We start from the raw sequence: 24,861 nt of genomic DNA, 5'->3' as shown, positions 1-24,861 counted from the left end.
AAAAAGTTCAGGACAGTTGGTCATTTTTCATTAAGGCCACAATTGCAAACTATCCCAATGCATAAGAAAGGTAGGAAGTACGATAAGAAATGGATAGACACATCGGTTTTTATTTTTTAAGAGGACCCTTTCCTAGATCCTCCTGGGAACCAACCGAAAGCTTCACAGATACTTTGATGAGAAATACAGAGAACTCTGGTTAAAATGCTCGTATTTAAAGAGGCGGAAAATGTACAATTAGAACATCGACATTTGCAATTGACAAATAAAAGGAATGCAGTACTTCTGGCTGCCACTGCGTGGCGCTAAAAGACAGGGTGATCCCGCTTAGCTCTCCTTCACCTCTCACATCTGAAGAAGTGGGCTGTGCCCACGAAAACTCATGATACCATCTACATGTTTTGTCAGTCTTTAAAGTGCTACCAGACTATGTGCTGTTTTTTAAGTTTCTCCTAGCCTACAACTTAGGGATGCTCATGATGGTTTATTGTTTCATAGTTGGGGGACACCAAGAAACCAGGCGTCTGTGCTGCAGAGGCCTATGGCAGACAGATGAGGCATAAATAATGGTGAGGAAGGATGATGGTTACAGGAACACTATTATAGCTCCCTCCCTCCAATTTGTGGCAGAAAGGAGGGGTGGTAACTTGCAGTTCAAGGCAGAGTGGGAGAAGTCTGAGCCCCAAATGGGGGGTGCATGGATCTCTCCAAAGAGGAACCAGGGATTCACAGCAAGATAAAGCTGTGTTGACTACAACACGGCTAACTTAGACACTGCCCTTGGCGAGGACACTGAAGCACGACCTGCTCCGCCCGCACTGTGGAAACTGGGTGGGTTTATTACATTCATGGATTGAGGGCTCCATCAGACACACACCACGAATAAGTCCATGTCAACCACTCACTCACTCCAACAACGAAAAGGGGAAACTTCACGTTCAATGCAGCAGGTGAAACCCTGCCATGCTGTTTAAATTCAGAACTTCTTGTGCCCATGCTGACCGCTTTGCTGGACCCCATCGACCAGGATGAGTCCTCTTGTGATGTGATGTGATGGGGCATCTGCCCAGCACTGGCCCTTAAAGGTGTTAAAACCCAGCCCAGGAGGAACGTTGGAACTGTGGAGACAGCAGCTGTATCTGATAGGAGCCAATTTAACTGAGGGCAGTATAAATACAAACTCCTGGAGGGGAAGACTCAGAGACCCTATTGCTCCAGCTGTGGAGTAGGAGAGACCTGGTTGCTAGGGAAGCTAGAGGCTTCTTGATTTAGAGCCTCACTGGGGAAAGTCAGGCAGAGCTGGGGAAACTCTGGTCAGGCAAGCTCCCAGACTGCAGGGAAGGCAACCAGGATACACAAAAGCAGCAGGTCCACAACCCCTTGCCAATGATGAGTGGCCATTTCAGACTGCAGTTTGCCCTGAGGCAGGGGCTAGATGAAGACTAGCAGTGAGTCACTGAGGCAAGGTGGGCATAGGGGGATTGAGAGTCCCCAGAGGGGGAGGACTCCAGAGTGTGGGGGCACTGTGGTAGGGCAGTACCCCAGTAGGAAGGCGTCACCATCTGAGAGAGCCATGGGCCCTGACATGGAGTGGTGGCGAATAACAGTAACAGCAGGTGAGACACCAGCCAGAAGGGGGCGCTCCAGCCCCAAAAATGCTAATTCCCTGAGTGACCAGCAGGAGGCGCCTTGGTGGTGAGGCCTGCCGTGTGACAGGGGCACGGTCACACCATAGCTGGGAGGCTCACCTTCTCCACAGTGGAACCTGGTTTCCCGTGTCTCCCCAGAGGAAAGCCTTGTGTATTTTCACCCGACACGTGCCACACAAGAAAGCCGTCTGGGCTCAGGCCTCTATGAGTCAGCCAATGGGGTGGAGGCCCCCGGCCATGCTGCAACACTGGGCGGGAGTGAGAACCAAAGCCCAAAGTAATAGGGGCGGGTGTTGGCTATTATGCCCTTTCCGTCAGGAGAGAGAACTGTGCAGCCGTCTGTACAGAGAGCAGAGTTTCTCTCGCAGCACGATAAAGGCGGGTCGTTCCTCGGCGTTGCCCTTCCAGCACTCCAGCATGATGCAGTAGATCTCCGGAGGGCATGTGCTTGGCCGGGGGAGGCGGTAGCCCATGCTGATTTGCTGGATGGTTTCTTGGTTCGTCATTCCTGTAAGAAAACCAAAGAGGCTCCAATGACCTTCTTGAGTCATTTTGGAATCTCTATTCACCATCCTGTCATGGAGTTTATCCCCCAAATGGCTCAGGGTGAGTGTGAGGGGTCTAGCCAGCCTGAGAGACGGCCCATATGGAATGGCTTCTCCTTCGCTGTTCAGTCCTTCAGCAAGTGCACCTCCCATGAGTAGCAACTATCTGGTTCAGGCCTGTGCCGTAGCTGCTCCATGCAATGGGCTGGCAGCAGTGGGGCCGACTGCCTCTCTGGGCCCCTGGGCGAGGCGGGGTAGAGGTGGGGGCTGCTCCGTGCCCCAGAAGGGGTGGGGCTTCAGGCATAAGGGGCGGGGGCTTGGGCTGGGCAGCCCTTAGTGCTGCTGGGAGAGTGCACGCCTCCCCCCAGGCAGCGCTCTGTGCTTCCCAGAGTGCACTGCATGGGGCTCCGGCAACGATGTAAAGGGCTGGAACATCAGTGAGGTGGGGAGCTAGAGGACAGCAGCCTTGAGTAAGGGGCGCACAGTGAGGGTGGCTCTGCACTGCAATGAAACCAACCAACCCACAGCACCGAGTCTCGGGGAGGGGGAGGCTTTGTCAGTGGGTTGAGGGCTCACAATAGTTGGACAGCTGTTAGGGCTCAGGTCAGTTCTATGAGTCTCTCCCCCACCTTTGCCAGGTTGCATAGTCTAGGCTCCAACCTGCGTGTCTACACTTAGCCCTGCAATGCGAGCCAGAATCAGTTTAACCTGGGCGCCAAGCGTCCTGGCCATGGGGGCTTTCTGTGTGTCAAAGCACCCTGAAGGACGTGCTCTGGAAGAGCGTGGCGCTGTATCCCTCGGAAGGCAGCCTCGCCGGACAAAGGGGAGAGGGAAGATGTGGGCGCCATACCTTCATATGGGGTCTGCCCGTAGGTGAAGACTTCATAGAGTAGGATCCCGTAGGACCAAACATCGGACTTCAGCGAGTAGGTGTGGTAGTTTGCTACTTCCGGGGCTGTCCACTTCACGGGGATTTTGGTGCTGCCACTGGTGGAATAAATATCGTCCTAAAAGGCAGCAGGAGATGGGCTATGAGCAGAAGGGAAATAACAAACACAATCCCTCCCTGTCAAAGGCATGGGAGCAGGAGAGGCCTAGACTGTTATCTCAAGTAACCTCAGCTGGTCCCTCATTTTAATTCCAACACAGATTTGGCAGAGCTCCAGGCAAGTTGTATCCTGCCACATGCACTGTAGCTGGAGACCTTGTTTGGAGACCTCGCTCTAGCGCAGGGGTGGGCAATCATTTTCACAGAGGGGCCACTTAATGAATTTTGGGATGTGGTCAGGGGCCGGCTCCACCCCCAGAAGGGGCGGAGCCTGGGACAGAAGAGGCGGGGCTAGGGACTAGCTTCCCTCTAGACTTGTCTGGAGCTGGAAGCTTTGAATTAAAAGCTCAGTCAAAGGGCTCGCAGATCCTGACCCTGCTGTTACCGCGTTGCCTGGCAGCCGTTTGGGGTTGCTGTTGCTATTTAAAGGGATCACAGCTCCTGCCCCTGCCAGGTTAGACCCATGAGCCATTTAAATAGGAGCCTGCTGCCTGAGCTGCCGCCTGGAAATTCAGCAGGACATACATTGAAAGTGGCCAGATGCAGTCTGCAGGCTGGATCAAAGTGTTAGGTGGGCTGGATCTAGCCCCAGGGCCACATCTTGCCCAGCCGTGGTCTAGTGGTAGCTCTGCACATTGTCAGCCTGGATTTCCTGGTGCTAGGTTCTCATCTTCAACTCAGGTCTGGACTGAGAGTGCAGGGAGGCGAATCAGTGTTTGGGAAGAGGTGGGGTTGACTGTTCTGTATTACCCAAAGGGAACCTCCCCAGCCGGTGAATCAGCTGTCTCTAGGTCTAACCAGCTGGTAGAACGGCATCACCTTGTAAAAGCCTCAAGGGTGGGGCTAGAGGTTCCAGCGTGAACTGGCCCTTTGGAAGTAGCCGTCCCTTGGAGACAGGAAACGTGGACATAAAAGGACCCATAGCTTCCAGCAGACCGACCTTGAGGAGCCTGGCGAGTCCAAAATCGGCGATTTTGCAGGTGAGGTTGTCTCCCACCAGTATGTTCCGAGCTGCCAAGTCCCTGTGGACGATGTGCTGTTCTTCAAGGTAGGTCATCCCATCGGCCACCTGGCAAGCAATGCTGATCAGGTGGAGTGTGCGCAGAGCCTTTCCTTCCAGACCTGTTAACCCAGCAAGCAAGGGACCAAAATCACTCTCTGGTTTAGGCTGATCCAGTAAAACCCTCACAAAAGCCTGTTGTGGACTCAGCACAGCCTCGTCGGAACAGAGACCTGCCACTAGGAACTGACAAAATAAACCCCCGTGGCATGATTGGGTGCAGCCTCCATTACGTGGCCCCCGTTTCTGCAAAGTACACGCTTAACTTGGAACTAAGGGGTCCCTGCCTATAGCGTTAAGCACGTGTTTCAGTGCTTGGCCGGCTCGGGCCCCTGTGAGCTCTGAACAGCGAGGAAGCTGGTCTTCAGAAGGAGTTCACGGTTAAGAGAATGCACCACGCAGCCTAACTCGCAACTGGGAATTGTGTTTCAGAGCCCATCCTACAAGGGACTGGCTGCAACTTGGATAGAAAAGCCCTGCTGGCTCCGGAACCCAAAAGTAGATCACATTCATCAATGGAGGATGTTGCCGAGGAAAAAACAGGTCCCAGCTGGGAGACTTGGCTCCCTAACAACTATTTCCTGGGTGGAAGGAAAGTGAAAGAAAAGAACCAGAGACGTAAATTCCATAGGCATGTTCTTTGGGATGTTTCAGGCTGACTCATCAAGATGGCGGCCAGAGACTTGCCCTTTTCACAGTTTCACACGCCAATGCCCCAGGGATAAGTTTCGGTCTTTTGCTTCCAACAGAGGTGGTGACTGAGCAGACAGGAGAGGTGAAAACTCACTCTCCCAGTTCTTGCATGACACAGCCCCCTTTGGAGTCTCTGCACAACGGAGCAGCACTAACCGTTCAGCCATTTGCACAGTGCGAATGTCTCAGGGCATGTCTACACTACGGAGAAGATCGACCTGCTGGAGGTCGATCTTCTAGCGTTCGATTTAACAGGTCTAATGTAGACCCTCTAAATCGAACGCTGAGGGCAGCCCCAGCTGGCATCCAGAACGTCTCCTTCTGTGAGGAGTAAGGGAAGGCAGCGGGAGCTCATGCTCCCATCAGCCTCCTGCAGTGTGGACACCGTGGCGACTCGGCTTAAGTTAAGCCGAATCCAGCTACGCATTTTGTGTAGCTGGAGTTGGGTACTTTAGGCTTCTCTGGCTGGTCAAGTATAGACCAGGCCTCAATTTGCCATGGCAACTCTGCTTAGGGCACCAAGCGATGCCAGGCATTCAAACCTGCGTGAGCTTTGAGGAAGCCTATACCTGGTGTACACACACAAACAGCTCCGCTTTCACTACCCTGGTATAGTTTGGGCAGTACCACCTCCATAAAGGAAGGGGAATAAACTGTACTGAAATAAGGCCGCATTTTAATGCGATAGTCCACACAAGGTACTGCCCTGGTATAAATAGCTCAGCAAAGCAATCACCCCAACCAAGCTAGTTATACCAGCACCAAACACTCTGTGTAGATGTTCAGATCCGCGTGCTCAGAACGACGGCTGCTTTTCTGCGATGAGGCCTGTTATAGGTGGTAGGGGCCAGGGCTTCTATAATAGGTTTAACATTTAAAATGGCGAATTGTCCCTGGTCGATTGATGGTGAATTGCACTGCATAGCAGGTCCCGGGGCCAAATTTGGCTTTCGCTTACCCTGGGGTAAGCATGGAACTGCTCCACTGAGTAACTGAGAGCAGAACTAAGTGGCCTGCCTCTTTTGACCTTAGGCTATGTCTATACTGCGCTGTTTTGCGCAAGAAATATGCAAATGAGGTGAAGCGTGGAATATCGCTGTGCCTCATTTGCATAATTAACGAGTGGCCACTTTTTGCGCAAGAGGCTTTTGTGCAAAAAGGAGCCTTCTACACAGCTCCTTTTTGTGCAAAAACCCCTCTTGCGCAAGAGTCGTTCTTCCTGAAAAAATGTGAAAGAATGGCTCTTGAGCAAGAGGGGGGTTTTTGCACAAAAAGGAGCCGGGTAGAAGGCTCCTTTTTGCGCAAAAGCCTCTTGTGCAAAAAGTGGCCACTCGTTAATTATGCAAATGAGGCACGGCGATATTCCATGCGTTACCTCATTTGCATATTTCTTGCGCAAAACAGCGCAGTATAGACATAGCCTTAGTGTGTGGTTGCTGTTTTCATTGAGGCCCCCCTGTTGGGCCTCCCCACCCATTTGAGGCACTCTCAAGTGCTCCGAGACTCCAGTCCTGAAAGCGGCTACCACCCAAGTGTGGGGCGAGGCCTAGGCGCGGCCCCGCGGGGCGCTAAGCAACAAGGGCAGGGTGGTACTGACTGCTGAGGTAGCTCTGCAGGTTGCCTTTCCTCATGAGTTCCGTGACGATGTACAGGGGCTCGCCCACCGAGCAGACGGCATGGAGCTGGATCAGCCTCTCGTGCTTCAGCCGCTTCAGGTTCTGAATCTCTTTGGTGAAATCTTCCGCCTTCATGTCGGCTGTTGAGGAAACCGAGACATTTCCGGGGTGAGTAACTTTCTCGCTACGTTCATCCCTGCCATTCCTAGCCTGGATTCTCCACGAGGCTGCTAAGGCTCACTTTCTGGGCTTTCCACCCTCACCCTTGGCTCTTGCACCCCATTCCCTCACTGCTCATTAACAAGAACGTGTACCGAGGTGGTCCTTGTTAGGGCTTAGGTGATACTTTTCAGGTAGCCGCTGACTGCAGCAGGGTCTTCCACCAGGGGTAAACCCGACCCCGGGGGTACATAGGGCTCTTCCAGGGTCTACATCAACTCATCGAGATATTTATTTAGTTTTACAGCAGGCTACATAAAAAGCCCTAGTGAAGTCAGTACAAAATAGAATTTCCTACAGACAACGCCTTGTTTACACTGCTCTGTATACTATACACCGAAACGCAAACAATATTTATGTTCCAGTTGATCGAATTGATAATTATGTGGTGAAAATGAGAAAGTCCACAATGTTTCAGGGACAGTGCGCTGTGAGACTTTTGTATTTCTATGTCTGATTTTTGTTAGCCAGTCGCCTTTATATGAGGGGAAACTTGGGGGGACGCAAGACAAATCAGATGCCTGAAAGGGGTACAAGAAGGTTGATACTCCCTATTCTACTCACCATGAGGCCTCAGGGTTGATGGGGGGAGCCATTTTGTAAAGTCCTCCGCATGGGCGGTGGGTGAAGGGAGGGCTAGGGGAGGCAAATCTTAACCTTGCTCCCAGCCCCACCCCTTTTGCCCAGACCCTGCCCCCATCATGGTGAGGTGGGGCAGCGAGTGGTCCGAACCTCCCCGGCAATGGAGCACCAGGGAGGGAGAATGGCGTGTGACCCCAGCCTCCCTAACCCCCGGAGAACAGGGAGGGCGGGCCCTCGGTGGCAGCAACACTCTGCCCCCAGAACGCCTACAGTAGGCATTCTGGGGGCGGAGTCTGGGTGGGGCCAGGCTGGTGGTTTAGAAAGGCAATGCCTCCCCCTGCCTAGTATACCCGCCTCCCATGGTTCTCTGCTTAGACCAGGCCGGATTTCGAATGGGTGTATGCAGACGTGTGAATGCTTTTGCACCCGGCTCCCTTGTAGGCAAGGAGCCTACTGAACTGGCTAAGCCAGGCAGGAAGTTCTATCTAGCGCTAATGGATTCACTCTGCTTGTTTACATGGGAGGTTGGGTAATCGAGGGGGCAGTGAATCAAAGAGACAAGATGGGGCGTGGTTAATGTTCCCTTCACATCCACACACCTTGTTTGATGACTTTGATGGCAACCGGCACCATGTTCTTCCACAGTCCTTCCCACACCTCTCCGAAATATCCTTCCCCCAGCTTCCTCCCCAGGATGAATTCTGACCGGGGCCGTTCCCAGGAATCTCTCACTGGAGGTGCCTGTATTGAACAGACACATAGAACATTTCATTTTAGGCCTGCGCCGTCCAGCTAGTCAGGTAGAGCCGGCTTTATGAACCAGGGCTCAGCAGGGCATTGGCTGAGAAAGCAACCCAAGTCAGCACGGTCCCTTGCCACCAGGCCAATCCCATACAGCACCTCTTCATTCTGATTCTCCTCCGGGGCTGACAGACTTTGCTGGGCCCTGGGCGGTGTGAGTGTGAGTGTGAGATATATATATATATATATATATATACATACACACACCTCCCCCAACCAGCCCTCAGCACTACCCGGACTGCACTGCCTGGGGCTCCGCCAGTAATTTAAAGAGTCCAGAGCCCCAGGAATTCTAAACCACTGGGCCTCAAGGCAGCTGCCCATCAGCGGTCCTGTTCTTCTCAGGTCTGTGTGCACTTCTGACCTTCAGACGTGTCCCAGAATCCTTGGCAACGGCTGCTGCCTTTGGAAAGCCCTGGGCACGTTTGCGAGCCCCTGAGACCAGAACTTTGAGACTGCAGGAGTCTGCCACTATTTTCAGACCAGGAATACGAAACCTCAAGGGATCCTGAGGGCTCTGGTCTCTCTCCGGAGGCAGTTGGGTCTCACAGGAAGTGTGAAGACAGAGGAGAGGCGGGAAAGGGTGGGAGGCAGCCGCTCCGATCACTGGGCGCTCCCATTCCACTGGCACCATTCATACTGGTTTGTATGTAAGAGGGTGGTTAATGACAGTCTAGGAAACTGGTCTCTGTCCCCCGCAAATTAAACTTCTCAGTAGAACTGGTTGAAACTTGGAATTTCTGCTCCATGGGAAATTCTTACTTTTCAAATGGGTTTTCACTCCAATTAGCATCAATGATCTTAAAAGCTAGCCTCCAATGTGGAGTGCTTCTTTGAGAAAGCCCTAGGCCATTCTGCTTGAGAAAATCAAAACCAAGTAAAAGCCCCAGAACAAGAGAGACTCCTTAATCTTATAATTAACACCGCAGAGCCTGAAAGCAAAGAGGCTGCTGGACAGAGAAGAGAGCAGCTATTTGAAAAGTGCACAACCTTTTCAGTGACTATAGTGTGAACCCTGAGCGCCTCAAACCATTAATATTGACACATTTCCGTGAAAGAAACACTGAACAAAACAGTTTTCATTTTCTGTTTGTTCAATATTTATTCACTGAAGCAATTTTTTTTGACAGCAGGAAACTTCCCCCCCGCCCCTTCCTCCCCCACCATTCTGGCCCCATTTCTCCCACTGGGGAATTTTTAGATTTCTGTTTAATTTTTGTTTTGGTGCAACAAAAAAATGAAAAAAATTCAGTCATCTGTCAGAATGCCTCTCTCCTAATGTCCGACATCTCCCCTAGCATATCCCTTCCTCCCCCCTCTCACAACCACAGAACAAGTTCCAAGACTAAAATAAAATAACAGAGTCTCTTGTGAGATGAAGAAGAAAGAAAATGGCTGAGGCCCACAACTCAGTGGTGAGTAGGGTTGCTAGATAGTTTAACCAAAAATACTGACCAACCCCTGCTCTCCCCCCAAAAAAACCCTGGAAAAAATTCTGTTGCGGGGGGAGGGAAAGGGAGAGACCAAAGTTGCTGGGCAAAATAAATAAATAAATAAATCAGCATGGTCCTTTCAGTGTTTGCAGAGTCAGATAGGGATAGGACCAGCGGAGAGGTTGAGCACTAAGACCCAGGGAAGGCATTGCTTCCCCTTGGTCTTTAGGCTTTTTGTCGGCGGCCATTTTGTTTTCTTGATCAAGCCAGAATGCTGTTTCCCTGCGGAACCAGGTAAGCAGGGGAACCGGAGGTGGGGAGGGGGGAGGGTGTCAGGAGGCCAGGGGCTGGGCCCAGTTGCCAAGTGTGTTGTAGGGTTGCCAGGTATCTGGTATTTCCGCCTCCTGGCAGGGAAAAACCAGAAAATACCAGACATTTTAGGTGTCCGGTATTTTCTGATTTTTTTTTACCGGACAGGAGGCAAAAATACTAGACTGTCCTGGTCAATACCGGACACCTGGCACCCCTAATGGTGAGCACCAGGGTAAAGATGAGGGTAAGAGGGAAAGAAACTAGGAGGCATGAGTGATGCATACACAGACCTTAGGAATGCAGGGCTGTAACAAGGGGCACTGTACGACTTTCCAGTTTACTGTGTAAAAGGTGAGCAGCTCCTGCATGTTGGGGAAAGCTTGTCCCTTTTGGATGTACATCCCTCCGTCGGGCTCCTTGCAGATGCGGAAATGGCTGACTTTTGCATGGTTGCGGACTGCAAGGGAAAAGACCAAGGAATCATTGAAAGGGAAGTTGAGTCGCCCAGGTGACCCTTGAGTATTGCTGGCTCTGGGCTCAGTTCTGCTCTGATTTACATCAGTGAAATAACAAACACTAACATCCAGCCAGCAGCAGGTTCCCAACCAATGGGAGTGCGGAGCTGGTGCTCGGGGCAGGGGCTGTGTGGGGAACCCTGTGTGCTCTCCTCCACCCCCCACACACCTAGGAGCCAGGCCTGCTGCTGGCTGCTTCTGGTGTGCAGCACAGTCTGCGGTGCCAGGACAGGCAGGTAGCTGCCTTAGCACCCCTGCTGCTCCCCCTGCAGCCACGAGACCCAGTGCCTGACATCCCATGACCCAGTCCTGGGTTGCGACCCACAGTTTGAAAATCACTGACCTAACGGGTAAGACCTAGGGCCACCAAATTTGGTAAGTGGCTTCCTCTTATAATGTAAAGCAAGGTCAGGGGTTGGTTGGGCCAGGACAAGGGGATGTGCCTGGAATGGGATTGCGTTTCATAAAACCAGACAGAGAAGAGACAGAATCAGCAGGCAAGTGAGAGGGGCTGGCTGGGGACTGGCCCAGCCCTGAGTCTCCCACCCTCCAGGTGCCTTTTAGGGAGGGTGAAGAGGGGGCAGCCCCCCCAATTCATACAGGAACATTGCCGGCTGTTCCCCTTTGTCAGGGAGAAAGGGGAAAATGCCCTGTTTGCTGCATTCCTTACTCTGGCTGGGGAACACAGGGGACAGATGAATCTGGACCTGCCTCAGCCGGGGGACATGTTCCCCACCCCCGGCTGCACCCGCTGGAGCTGCAGTGACCATGGAGAGGTGCTTCTCACCTGGCCCCATGCTGCTGTGGTGAGAGAGGGCTGGGTTAGTCCTCTCTCCCCCAGGGCAGCCTGCGTCCTGACCCCCTCACCTCTTGCCCCACCCAGAGCACTCGAGTCAAATGAAGCCTGGCGTTAAGGACCCGAGTAAATCTTCTAGTGGTCCATCAATACTAACATATGGCAGGGATTTGATACCAGGCAGCTCTTTCTCTAGCAGACAAAGGCCCAACAAGACCCAATGGTTGGAAGCTAGAGCTAGACAAATTCAGACAGGAGAGGTACATTTTTAGCAATTAGCGGTTGGAGTAATTTACCCAGGGACACGGTGCCTTCGCCAGTCGCTCAAAGTCTTTAAATCAAGGCTGAATACCACTGTGGCGGACAGGCCAGTGTGCAAACAGCAGCTGGGAGCGTGACGCAGGAATTTCTGGGTGAGGCCCTTCACCTTGTGACGTGCCAAAGGTCAGGCTGAGCACTTAAAATGGGCTTCTCGGGCCATAAAACCGACTAATTTGCATCCCTATCAGGCCCTGATAGTGTCAAGTGCGGATTTTTAGTTTAATAGTCCACAGGAAAATAAGGGCTACAAAGCTGCCTTTAAATGGCTGAAAATTGCTTATGGCTTTCCTGCTCTGGAATGAGAGCAATGTACTTTCCTTTCCCACAGTGGCTCGGTGATCAATATTTGCACAGAGGGCGCTCAATGGCCTTGCCGTGCATCTGAACAGGAGGCTGTGAAAAGCTTTAATCACATTCCCCCGCGCTCTGCTGCACAGTGGTGACCCGAGCTCCTCACGCCGCAGGTTCCTTCGCCCCAGGGCTTCTCCCACGCACATGTGGCACATGCTCATGTCTTTCCTTTCCCTGCTTTTACCCGGGAGCCCAGCACAGCCCAGGGAAGGGCTGCGGAGAGAGACAGGAACGTAAAACTGACCTTGCCAAGAAGCGCTTTGAGGCGGCTCTCAATTGTGCCGGGGTTGATTTGGCCCCTGGCTGGCCCCAGGATGGAGGCAGGTGACAAGGTGCCTTACAACCATCTGACTTCCCTTCCCCCCCCAGATGTGCCTCCCCTGCTTCTGGGCAGCTTTGAGCCCCACTGGCGATGAGAGGGCAGAAAGGAGTCAACAAGAGAGGCCGCGCAGCAGGACCGGACACCACCAAGAGCTCGGGATTACCTGACAGAGAATACTCCCCCCGGTTACTCTCGCTGTCCCGAATGAGGAAGGAGCCGTGCTGATTGGGAGGCGAGAGTAGGAGATACTGGGCCTCGTTGCGACTGACTCCGCTGAAGTACCAGCTGCAAGACAAACAAAGGACCGATCAGAGCCACAGAGCCTCCCGGACAGACCCTCACAGCCCGCTGGCTCCTGGAGGCATGGAGACGAAATGTTTCCGAGTAAGGCCCAATAACGCACCGAAATGGGCAGTGCACTTTGGAGAAGTCTAGCCCCAGGGTGGGGAACCTAAGGCCTGGGGGCCTGATGTGGATCCAGCCCCTGAGATTCAGGGCTCCTCCCAGCTTTAGGGAGCCCATGCTGGCTCTCCAGTCCCCCCCTTGACACCAGCCTGTGGGGATGGAGCACACAGACTCTAATAACCTGAGCCCCCCCAGGTGCAGGTGTGCGAGGGGAACGTGAGAAGTGTCTTTCTCCTCAGCTGGAGGCCATGTCCGTGCGGGTTTGTTTTGGGTGTTGTTGCTTTTCACTTGTGGGCAGCCCCCGACTGATTTTTTTCGGTGTGTCAGTGACCCCTGATCCAAAAAATGTTCCCCACCCTGGTTGAACCATTTCTTGCACCAGGGGGCAAACCCGCTGCTGGGGTCCGTCGGCAGCACTGCACTGACCTCCACAGAGCTATGCAGATTGACACCGGCTGAGGAGCGGACCCCAAGGACCCCAAAGGGACTTTGGGGGCTACTCTGTTTTATGCAGAAGGCGGCGGGATACAGAAGCAACGGGCACCATCTGCGCCACCTCCTAAGCTAGATGAGAAAAGACTCGTGGGGTGAGCAGAGCGCACAGAAGAGAAATGGGGAAACCTGGATGTGCTGTTAATGTGCAGGCCGAGGCCTATGTTTCCATGGGGCAGGCAGGGAATGGGAGAATTGCAGGGAATGGAGTCCCCCTGTTTGTGAAGAGGGGAAAGTGACTCTCTCCCATGTGCAGGCAGGTTTAATTTGCATATTTCTCATGTCCTTGCTTAGGAATGGCGTTCAGCGGGTTCTATGTATGCGTACCTGTGTTTGCTCACGTGAGCACGGCCGTGGGGCGAGGGGCGGCGTCCAACCAACCATCCTCTTTGTTTGGAAAAGCACTTTTCATCTGTAACCCAGCCCTTGTTAGCCCAGTAGACACCCGGACACGGGATGCACGTGTGCAGGGCATGCACCCCAGTATTTAAGTAGCTGCCCTTGGAGGTGGCTTTCAGCTCTGTAAGTTCTAATTCGGATGTGTAGCCCACACGCTTGCTGGGTGTAGCACTGTCCCATCTAAGGGCACCAAGGCCACTTACAGAGAGTATCATGAGTCTGCTCTACAGCCTCCTCTACCAGGCAGCTGGCTTCTAGCTCATACAGTAGTGGCACCAGAGACCCCAGGTTCGATTCTGCCTTTCGGTGTTACAGCTGCGCATGTAAAAATAAGCTGCACAGTTTACTAGCTTATGGAGATGTGTTACTCAGGATTGAATGAACTGCCCTTTGATGTAAATAGGATGAAGTTTAATAAGGACAAATGCAAAGTACACCACTTAGGGAGGAACAATCAGTTTCACACATAGGGTAAGTCTAAACTACATGGCTCTGTCGACGGAGCCGTGTAGATTGGTTTGTTTGGCAAAGGGAAATGAAGCCACAATTTAAATAATTGCGGCTTCATTTAAATTTAAATGGCTGCCCCGCTCTGCCGATCAGCTGTTTGTCGGCAGATCGGGGCAGTCTGGACGCTCCCCTGCTGACATGAAAAACCCTTTATCGACCTCCCCGGTAAACCTCATCCTACGAGGCATAACCGGGAGGTCGATAAAGGGCTTTCAGGTCAGCACGGTAGCATCCAGACTAGCACGCTGAGCCGACAAACAGCTGATCATTCTTCCGCTCCACTCTGCACTGATTAGGCCTCAGTTGGAGTATTGTGTCCCGTTCCGGGCACCGCATTTCAAGAAAGATGTGGAAAAAACTGGAAAAGGTCCAGAGAAGAGCAACAAAATGATTAAAGGTCTAGAACATGCGCTATGAGGGAAGACTGAAAGAATCGGGCTTGTTTCACTTCGAAAAGAGAAGACTGAGAAGGGATACGAAAGCAGTTTTCAAGTATCTAAAAGGATACAAGGAGGAGAAAGGAAAATTGTGCTCTCGGGCTTCAGATGACAGGACAGGAAGCAATGGGCTTAAATTGCAGCAAGGGAGTTTTAGGTTGGACATTAGGAAAAACTACCTCAGTGTCAGGGTGGTGAAACACTGGAATAAATTGCCTAGGGAGGTTGTGGCATCTCCATCTCTGGAGATATTGAAGAGCAGGTTAGACAGACATCTATCAGGGATAATCCTGATGGTGCTTGGTCCTGCCGTGAGGGCAGGGGACTGGACTTGATGATCTCTTGATGTCCCTTCCAGTGCTAGTGTTGTATGATTCTATGATTCTATGTACTTTCTGTGCCTTAGTTTAGAATGTCGCTCCTTGGACAAACCACCATCAGACACCCGGGTCCTTTTCTAACGTCGCCCACACGACTTCCCCTTGGACATTAGCCACGTTACAAAGGGAGATGGGCATTCATGCCTTGCTCTCTGCAGCATCTGTGTGCTTTCTCACGCATGTGGCAAAAAGGGAGCAGAAACCCCAGTTCCGGGTGCCACAGCTAAGGGTTGGCCAGAAACTGCTTCTGCCCCTCAGTGGCAGGGCTGGGCAGATCAGGATGCCAGTTCTAGGGATGTGAAAGGTTAACCCCATGGGGGCTGGAGTAGCTTCCTGCCCGCTGGGGGGAGGGTACTGCTTCAGCCCCATGAAAGGCCTGCTGCACTTGGCTAGCAGCAGGGAGGCCTCCCAGCCCATCCCGCCCTTTTTAATCAGTTAATTGGTTAAATATAATATTGAACTGGTTAACCAATGGAATGGGACGTTCCCTCCCTAGCCAGATCACCCTATGCTGTGCCCACGCCCCTGCCCAGCTGCGCCGGCACGGCAGAGAAGCTGGTTGCTGGGTTCCAGCCCATGGGACCTGCGCTGAGCACTTGCGGTGTTTGTGCAGCTGCCGAAGAAGCCACTGACCAGCTGCTGCCCAGTTCAGAGAGGGCAGCACCCCGCAAACAAGGGCCCGCTCTGGGGTCACCGTGAACCTTTGGGCCCAGCGGCTGTGGATGGATTCGCTCGGGTTCACCTGGGCCTTTCGTTATCGGCTGCCACCGCACGGCAGCTTTGAACTGTTTCCCTCACACGTTGTGATTGGAGGGGAGTAAAGGAGAGCCGGGGACTTTGCCCCAGATGGGAGCCGCGCTTTAGATCCTGTCTGATTAAAAGCACTTGACGCTACTAAGGGCACCAGCCTGGGGGATCTTTATGCAGCCGTCAAGGACGCAGGAAAGACTAGAAGAGCATCTAAACTAGGGCCCGGATTTGCCCTTCACCTCCAGAACACCCCGGGTCTGATACAGATTGGAAAGGGAGCTGCTGGTCTTTCTTCCCTGCCTTCGCGATCTCCCCTGTGCTTGGCCCTATTGCCGTCAGTCTCTGAGCAAAGGAGGCCTCGGCTTGGACTAGCTCTAGGCAGCTCAGGCAAAGCGTGTGATTGGAGACAGGGCCTTTAAGGGCTGAGCTACCAGGCGCAGTCTGGGCAGGGTGCTGGGAAGCTCTTTGTACGAGACACAGCCCATCGCAACTGGCCCTGGAATAAATCAATGTTGCAGGCTCTCCAGGCAGCACCCAAGGGCTGTTTTGCACAGTCCCTGCCCTGAGCCAGCCTTGTCTCCAGTCAGGATTATTCCACCGTAAAACTGGGGAGGGGAGAGGGGGGGACTAAAATGTCCATGCACAAATGCCCAAGCGGCCATGCCGTAAGGCTGCAGGGGACGAGGGGCCCTATTATATGCGTGTCTCACCACTCTTCTAATTATTATATCACTTCTTTGTAGTAACGTAGGACCTAGGATGTCTAATTGTGAAGCAGTCCCGTCCCCCCCCCTTGTGCTACCAGCTGGAACACCCCAGAAAGAGACAGTCCCTGTGCATTTCCCCTCTCATTTTCTCTATACGTGTGCAGAATAAATTTTGTTCTGTGCACCAAGGCATGTGCGGACGTGCACCACCCATAGAAACACATGCTGCCAGCTGCTTCCAGCTGCAGGAGCTCTGCTAATCAGCTGGGTGGCATTTGATTTCTCCTGGGTGGTCGCCCAAGCACTCAGCTTAGAGGGAACACTGAGCCCTGCCCCTAAAAGCTGACAATATAGGGATTCCCCTAAACCGCACTGTTCCTAAGAAACTCCCACTCAGGAATTCTCATGGATGCAAATAGGATCCCAGCTCTGTCCTCCCCCTCCATTCCCTCTAGGCCTATAATTTGTGCATATCCCTTTTTAAAACCATTAGGACAGTGGTCACCAACCAGTAGATTGGGATCTACTGGTAGATCTTTGAGCCTCTGAAAGGTGATCCTGACAGGTTTGGCCAAGAGGCTATCAAGGGCTGGCATGTCAGCTGCTCCTCCCTCCACTGCTGTGCATCTCCTGCCCTTTGCTTTGGAGCTGTCCCCTCAGGAGCCTCCTGCTTGCTGTGCAGGACGGGGAGGGAGATGAGAGGTGCTGATGTCAAGGTGCCCCCTCTCCCACCCAATAGCCTATCTCCACAGAGCAGAGAAGGGACACAACAGGACTTGGAACAGAGTTTTCTGGATGCTTTTGGGAGTGGTGCAGGGCCAGGACAAGGGTGAACCTCCCTTAGCTCCACTGCACCACCACCCAGGAGCCACCGGAGTTGAACAGTGCCTAGCTGGAGCCAACATCCTGAACTCCTACCCCAGTCAGGATCCCCCTCCTGCCCCCCAAGTCCCTGTCTTAGCCCCGAGCACCTCTATCCAAATATCCTCCCAGAGCCTGCACCTAGAACTCCCTCTGGCACCCCAACTGCCTGTCCCAGGCTTAGCTCAGAGTCCCTCTCACACACCAGAACCGGCTAAGCAGTTTGAACGGGTCTGTCCGGGTCCCCACAAATTCCCACCCCAGGAGAGGCTCCCAAGGCTGCTGGGTGAACAGCGCCCCGGAAACTGCATTTGCCAGTGACTGGATCCGCCCAACAGCTTCACAGACTTGGCAGTGGCCACAGCGAGTCGGTCCGGTTCTTGTTTGTCTCGTGCTTGTTTGTTCTTGTTGGGAGAGGCAGACAGGTCAGGCCTGTCCTGGGGGCGGGGACCGGTGTCATTGCCCAGCAGGGAGCTGGAAAGGGAGGATTTGCTTCCCACACAAGCTCTCCCGGGGTGTGTCTGTGGCAGGCGCTGACTGTCGCTCCCTGCAACACGCTCGCTTGCAGTAAAGTCGCCGAGGAAATCGGCTTCCTCCCAGCGCAGTAGCCTAGCCCCTCCCCCATCTCTTCACCTGGTGTGAAAATTCTAGGGGGCCCTTCCACTTCCTTTGCCGGGGCAAGATTCAAGCACCCATGGAGCTGAACAATTAAATCCCAGGATGCGGCCAACTGGTACCATCAACACCCTGGCCTGCATTGGGAGCAGAATCAGAAGTGCATAGGAAGGTGCATGGTGCATGCAGGCGTCTGCAGCCCTGCCAGAGGTTACCCCTTCGGGAAAGGTTTCCCGTGCCCACCCACAGGCCATAAGCTCGCCCTCAGTATTCTAGCCCAGTGTTTCTCAACCAGTGGGACAAGTACCCTTAGGGGGACTCGAGAGAAGTCTGGGGGGTATGAAATTTGGAGAAAATTGAATTTTTGTTTTAAGTTTTACAGCATTTTATTATTTTTGTATTTTTTACACCCAGAAATTTCATTGCCCTCCTAGCGACGATGAAGTTGTTTCAACAAATGTGTTGCAATGGTAGAAAAAAATTGTGTCTGAAAACTGTAGGTATGGAGGGTACTTATAATTTTTGTAAAGGGGTATTTTATAAAAAAAAAAAGGTTGAGAAACACTGTTCTAGCCAGCTTGGAGAATCCTGGCCACATTCTAGCTGGGAAAAAACCCAATGTACAGTTGCCCTTACAACCAGATTTGTGTGTCCATTCCACAGTGACGCCTCTTGGAAAAGCCTCTTTAACATTTATTTTCCAACGTAGCAAGCGACGTGGGCTAAAAGCTACGGTGTCCATCTGCCCAATTCCTGACTCCACCACTTGGGCTAGCCACTTCCCTTCAGTTTCCCCTCCTGCAATTTGTATTTTGTGTTTATTTAGCCCAGGTCTACACTAAAGAGGAAGGTCGAATCAAGATACACAACTCCAGCAACGTTAATCTCGATTCGATTTTCTTTACTGTCCCCACAGCGGGAGGCCAATAGAAGCAAATGCTCCCATTGGCTTCCCTTACTTCTCACAGGAGTAGAATACTGGCCAACTATGAGAATGCCCTCTGAGTTCAATTTAGTGGGTCTTGACTAGACGTGTTAAATCAAACTCTGGAAGATTGATTGCGGCAGCGGCAAGCGAAGAGAACCCCTTAGCTTGCAAACTCCAGAGAGGGGCTATGTCATGCCGTTTTGCAGGTGCACACCCTAGCATAAGGGAGCCAGGCTGATCACACGTTAGGGTGGCAAGCCACAAAACACTTCATTGCTGCAATTTCTGAAAATAAAATGACTGTGGCTGCAAAGAACCTTTGGCCTTGTCCTTGACTGGTATCTCGGCCTCCGCTCAGCCATCAAGCATGCATCCCGGGATAAGTCGGGGCAGGTGATGGGTGCAAACAATTGCAGGTGTGTTTGAGAATACCTGGAAATACAGGCGGGAGTTCCAAAAACATGGTCAGTGTCATCCCAGCGCCTCTGCCACGGAGGTGCCAGTGCGTTTTGCCTTTGGATTGCAGCGAGCTTGGCTCCTGCGTCTGAAATTTCCACTCTCCCCGCCAGCCTGTGGGTGCGGGCAGGTGACTCAAGGAGATGGGTTTCTTTGCGCCTGCAGAACTGCACTCGTGATACTGGGCCGTAACGAAACCAGAAGCCGCTTTTCAGAAATCAGGACCCTGATGCGAACGGCAACGCCCCATTCATTTCTGTCTGCCACGCAGATGCTTGCCGGCATAGTCTGCAGCCATCGTAGCAAACGATTAAAGGAAGGGGCTAGGAACTGGGGAGGCATGAAAGTGAGGAATGCATTGCATCAGAGGAGTCACGAATACATCACAGGCTCCTGATCAATTTCCTCCTTGTGACTTTCACGCCTCTCCAGCAATTATTCTAACTCAGCTACTCTCTTCATTGGGCCCATGATGAATTTGTCAGTGAAGGTTTGACTGGACCTTCCTTCCACTGTCCTGCTGCATTGCCAATGGTAATAGCTAAATTGGACTTCAGATTTGTGCTCTACACACACACCCGCACCAAACTGTGTCCCTCCTGATCTAACTGGGGGTTTGATGCCACTAGCAAGAAAAGCAAGAAAAGGTGTGAGACACAGGTGTCCTGGTAAGAGACTGACCCAGCACTAATCAGTGTTAGGACTACACACGTGTCATGCCTCTGGCATGTGACAGCCATCAGTGTGTTGATGGCTATTGGTACAACACCCACCCTGCCGTTGGCACTGGCGTTTGGATGGAGAGCTGGGCGATTTTGTTTCTTTTTTGGCAAATACTAAAATCAGCGACCAATGCAGTTTTGGGACGATCAACACTTTCAGCTTGAATCTGGCAAACAGTTTTGGCCAAATTAAAAAAAAAAAATAGGGAAAAGTTTTTCAAAAACAGCAAAGCAGTTTATTTGGAAATTTTCGCTCCCTTCGACCTGCACAATTTTTTTTTCGTTTTTATGGATCTCTGGCCCCGAAATCCATTTTTTTGTTCAGTTTAGCCCTCAAACTTCTCTCTCAGTGTGATCAAGTCACAGTAGGACATCAGTGCTGGAAAATGGCTATTCTGGTGCCAGGTCCACTGCATCTCATGGGGAAATAGGGTGGAAGCCCATTTATTTCCTAACGCAACATGCTTTCCCGCTGAGAACTGACTGTGGTGTGTGCCAGTCGGTGTTGGCGCATGTGGATGGAGATTCCGTCTGTCACCCACATTCTGCCCCGTCTAGTCCATAATCAGGGTGAGAATCGAGAGTGCAGAGGTCAGTGGAATAGGCTAAAAGACCGGAGGAGAAACCTGAATTGAAACGCGAGTAGGAGTTTTCATGAGCTTGCTTCCAGCAGGCATGTAACAGGCTAATGACACCCTCTGACTCATGGGCCTGCTCCGGGGAGAGTGGAAGTGTCCCAGGCGTGCTTCACACAGCATGTTGGAACTGGATTGTTCGGCGTGGGGAAAGAAACCCCGCCTCCTCGCACGGCAAATTCTCTCCGCCGAGCAGAGAGGGGTTAATGGTCTAAAATGAAAATCATCAAAGGGAGGAGGGGGCGTCGCAGGAGTAGATTGCTGTGGTTGGAGCTTGAGTGGCTGGAGGTGCATCCCATTATGCCAGTGCCTGAGCGGGAGAACTCCACTGACCTGTGATTGTGCTGAACAAGGGGGTTTGTCTGGTAGGGATCAGGGGGTGCAGCCCAGCAGCTGAGCTCTGCAAAGCTCGCGACAGCTGACTCCATAGCCTCAGCCCCCCAGTCTCCCCCTGGCCTGGGAGAGGAGGACGAGCAGCAGTTTGGGGGCCTGATGCAGCACAAAGCTTTGTCTGAACACAGACGCGGCGCTGCTTCCATCCAGCCTCTGGGACCCTGCTAGTGTGAACGGCAGCTACACCGCTGGAAAGGCGATGCACACGGGGACAGTGCATTCTCAACAGGGAGGAGGTGGGGGATCAACGCTCCCTGGGGATCAACGTGTCCACATTGAAGTTATCCCTGTACAATTGTTTCCGTTCAAAAACTCACTGGCTAACCCACACAGCTGCCCCAGGAGGGGACCGGTGTGTTACAGGCCTTTGGTAGCCACAAGCCAGGTTACTGGAGCACCTAGGAGCCCCCGGCTTGGAGGAGGCTCGCGTTGTGCTAGGGGCTGTACAAAAAGCAGCCGTCTCTCTGCCCTGGCCCGGAACTGTGCCTTGTGCAATAACCGAGCTCTGACCTGGGCCCTGACTGCTGATGATACCAAAGCAAAGTACAAATACAAGAGAGACAAGAGACGCAACCAAGCCAGCTGATTGGGGGCAGCCTGAACGCAGGCCCAGCTGCTGTTCTTTGCCCCTGCCGGTGAGGAAAGCTCTCGGTGCCTAGTTTGTGCGGGGCCTTAGCTCACTCTATAGCACTGGTGCTTGAGAGCTAGTTTGCAGGAGATCCCCCTCCCTTTGCGCTTCATGTCCAAAAGTCCATCCCCACCCCCACCCCAGAAAAGGTCTGGGATGCAGATACTTACGGCTGGTGGGAGGTTTCCTCGCTGATCTTCACTATGTAACTGGCAGGGATGTAGCCCAGGGCTGGTTCCCCCGAAAGCCTCTTGGCTAAGACGTAGTCCCCCTCTTCTTTGAGGACACAGACTTTGTCTCCCCGGCTGACGCTCAGCTCCTCGGCACTCCTGGCTCGGAAATCGTACAGGGCACTGAAGAGAGAGGCGCTGGGGGAGTCAGGCACCGGCTCTAGGTCTGGCCGCAGGGCCACAGGATCCGGGTCAAAATACCCCAGAGAGGAGCTGTCAGCAGAAACAGGGTTTGGCCAGAGTTTGTTCCAGAAGGAGGTGAAGAAGCTGAAGCGCTTCCGGACGAGCTGTTCCATCCCTGCCCCAAAGGAAGCTGCCTCCACGCCTGGGGTGGCTAGGCCACAGAATTTCTCCCCGCCACAGCAGGGGCTTGCAGGCCCATGGCGTTAATCCGGAGCTCTGCACATCCTCCGCTCGACTCAGCGCTCCAGGGCGTGGGATGCCAGCTCCGTGCTGGAACTCGCGCCTGGGCTGTCTTCAGCGGAGCACTTCCTAGTCCTCAAAGTGAAACTAGCTTATCAGGTGTAACTCGTTGCTGCCTGGAGCCAGAGCCTCTGACCCGCACACACATCTGGCCTGACAACCACAGCTGGAGTTTGCTGCATTACTCTGTTTACACATGAAGCAGCAAGGACGCCTTTTGAACTAGAAATTAGCCCAAATTATGTTCTGCTATGTCCAGGTTACTGGCAAGCAGAAATCTCTGGGACCTAGAGAGGATTCGTACATGCAAGTGGCACCTCTCAGTTAAATAATCTGTATTTTGTGCAGGATCTTACACAAAAATAATCTCCCCATATGTGCTAGGGTTAAAAAAAAAAATTCTAGAGACTAGGGTTGCCAGATGGTTTAACCAAAAATACCGAATACCCCCCGCCTCCCCAAAAAAAACCCACCAGGGAAAAAATTCTGTTGAGAAAAAAAAAGGACCCGAGAGTTATTAAGCAAAAAAAATTATTATTTTTTTAAAACCCAGCATGCTTTTTAGACTTTTTGGCCCTAACAGGCTACTGGTGGCTACCCACCATCCTGTCTTCCTGCTCCAGGCTAGACAGTTCCCCTGCGGAACCAGGTAAGCACCTGGGATTTTCGCCTCCTGGCCGGGAAAAAATCAGAAAATACCGGACATTTTAGGTGTCTGGCATTTTCTGAATTTTTTTTTACCAGACAGGAGGCGAAAATCACAGACTTTCCGGGTCAATACCGGACACCTGGCAACCCTACTAGACGCAGCCAGTGAGAGAATGGAAGAGGAGGAGGTTTTCAGCTCACACAGGTGTGTATTTTTGCCTCATAATTTTTTAAAATTTTTTTGCCACTTACAGCCCTCCTCCTCGGCGGGGATCTGGCATCCGGTCCTTCCTCGAAGTCCTGCCTTGAAGTCCCCTCCGTTGCAACTGCCTTGCTCTTAAAACAACAACAATCCTGGAGCTCCTTTGTGGACATGAGCTGTATAAAGCAGGCCATGAAATAAAAGGGAGACTTTTATTGCATGTCTTGTCTGGAATTTACTGTTTACGTGGCCTCAGGTTTGCTATGCAGGGTGACCCACAGTCCTGTTTTGAAAGGGACGGTCTCGTCCTTAAGCCCCTCTGGTTCCTGCCGGTGTCCCTGCTTTTAAAAAATGGGTTCATTGTCCTGTATTTTCTGCCTCCTTCCTTCCCCCAGTTTTGGTGGATCCTACTGCTGGCTGGCTTCTTGCTCACCAGTCACCCGCCCGCCCACCCACCAGCGGGGAGTGAGTGTGTGTGTGTGTGTGTGTGTGTGTCCCCAGTGGCTGAGGAAGGGGGTGAGTGTGCAAGGCTGGTGGTTAAGCACAGCTGTAGTGTGCAGGGACAGCTGCACCCCCTGCTGGCCCATCAGTGCAGTCCCTGCTGCATGCCCACTGTCTGCTAGCAGGCTTCCTCCCACCCCACCCTGTTTCCAGCCACTGGTGGCTGGTTACCTGTCACCTCTGCTGCCCACCATTGGCCCTTTCCCTGCTTCCCCTCTCACTGTCCTCTCCCTCCTGTGCCCCTTCACCCTCCACCCCTGCTGCTCCTCCATACCCCTCCCAGCAGGGTGCCCTGCTCCCAGCGCTGTGCAGAGACCCAGCCCCTGGTCAGATCATTCCGCTCACCCACAGCCTGGCTGGCCGGCTCCTTCCTTCCCCTGCTGCTGATGGCCAGGCTGGCTCCTGGCAATGCTCAAGTCCTGTGGCCCAGGGCCCTGCATGTACCACAGCCCCACCCAGCACCGGCCAGGGGAAACTTCTCCCCTCAGCGAGGTTCTGCATGGGGGGAAGGGGGAAGCGGGAACGATGACTATTTCCAGCCCGTTTGTGCCCCGACCCTGCAGGTCTCCAGGCAGAGGGATGGGACTGATCAATATTAGGAGACGTCAATTGCACCGCACACACACACAAAGCAACGGAAAAGATTTCCATTGAGAGCTGAAATTCACTGGCTGGTAATGTAAGAAAAACACTGCTTGAGAACATAGAGTTTGCTTGAAAGATATTTACTTGGTACAGTGCGACATGTGATGTCAATCTTGGGTTTTAATGGTGACACAGCTTGAACTGTTTGAATATCGACGTCTATTGTCATAAATAATTATTGCCCCCCCCTCCCAATTTCCCACAATTGTGATGATTTAAATTGATAATCAGAAAAAAAATTAAAAATAGACAGCGATATTATCCATAGAAGTTATAAAAAAATAAAAATTGAATTGCAGCCTAGTTATAATTGTCTCTGGAATTCCATTGCTGACTCTCATTTGTTTTTAGGAGGCCAGCTGTTTATGTGAAAGAAGTAAGTTAGAAAAGACAGCGAGGAAGAGATCTCTTGTATTGGTCTGAACAGAGGTTCACTGAATAACACTGCCATTGAAATGGTCTCAGCTACTTCAGAGGCTCACAACACCTACATGGTAAACTTTAAGGGTATGTCTAGACTACATGCCTCTGTTACCAGAGGCATGTAGATTAGACATTCCGACATAGTCAATGAAGCCGGGATTTAAATACCCCTGGCTTCATTAAAATAAAAATGGCCACCGCGCTGTGC

At 52.4% G+C, this 24,861-nt stretch overlaps 1 protein-coding gene across 2 annotated transcripts; it reads right to left on the bottom strand.

Moving 5' to 3' along the window:
• Positions 1-87: 87 nt before the first annotated feature.
• Positions 88-24,861, bottom strand: SRMS (src-related kinase lacking C-terminal regulatory tyrosine and N-terminal myristylation sites). Of its 2 annotated transcripts, XM_075901032.1 has the most exons (9): positions 23,135-24,861; positions 21,752-22,024; positions 12,427-12,548; positions 10,249-10,415; positions 8,012-8,153; positions 6,593-6,751; positions 4,183-4,364; positions 3,045-3,201; positions 88-2,157 (listed from the first exon to the last, which is right to left on the bottom strand). In XM_075901032.1, the coding sequence occupies exons 1-9, from the start codon at positions 23,161-23,163 to the stop codon at positions 1,964-1,966; spliced, it is 1,425 nt and encodes a 474-aa protein (XP_075757147.1). In that variant the 5' UTR covers positions 23,164-24,861; the 3' UTR covers positions 88-1,963. The 2 variants fall into 2 exon arrangements, with proteins under 2 accessions (XP_075757147.1, XP_006132549.1); XM_006132487.4 differs by lacking the exon at positions 23,135-24,861 and having other exon boundaries at positions 21,752-23,109.

This window comes from Pelodiscus sinensis, chromosome 18, assembly GCF_049634645.1.
Source record: "Pelodiscus sinensis isolate JC-2024 chromosome 18, ASM4963464v1, whole genome shotgun sequence".
Taxonomy (NCBI): Eukaryota; Metazoa; Chordata; order Testudines; family Trionychidae; genus Pelodiscus; species Pelodiscus sinensis.
This window is presented reverse-complemented; position numbering and strand designations above follow the sequence as displayed.

Excerpts from the sequence above, each read along its gene's own strand:
- SRMS (XM_006132487.4), bottom strand. The coding sequence starts at position 22,107 with ATGGAACAGCTCGTCCGGAAGCGCTTCAGCTTCTTCACCTCCTTCTGG. Across the intron at positions 12,549-21,751 it reads GAGGAAACCTCCCACCAGCC|CTGGTACTTCAGCGGAGTCA; the intron begins GTAAGTATCTGC and ends TTTGTCTTGCAG. Across the intron at positions 3,202-4,182 it reads GACTCGCCAGGCTCCTCAAG|GACGATATTTATTCCACCAG; the intron begins GTCGGTCTGCTG and ends GCTGCCTTTTAG.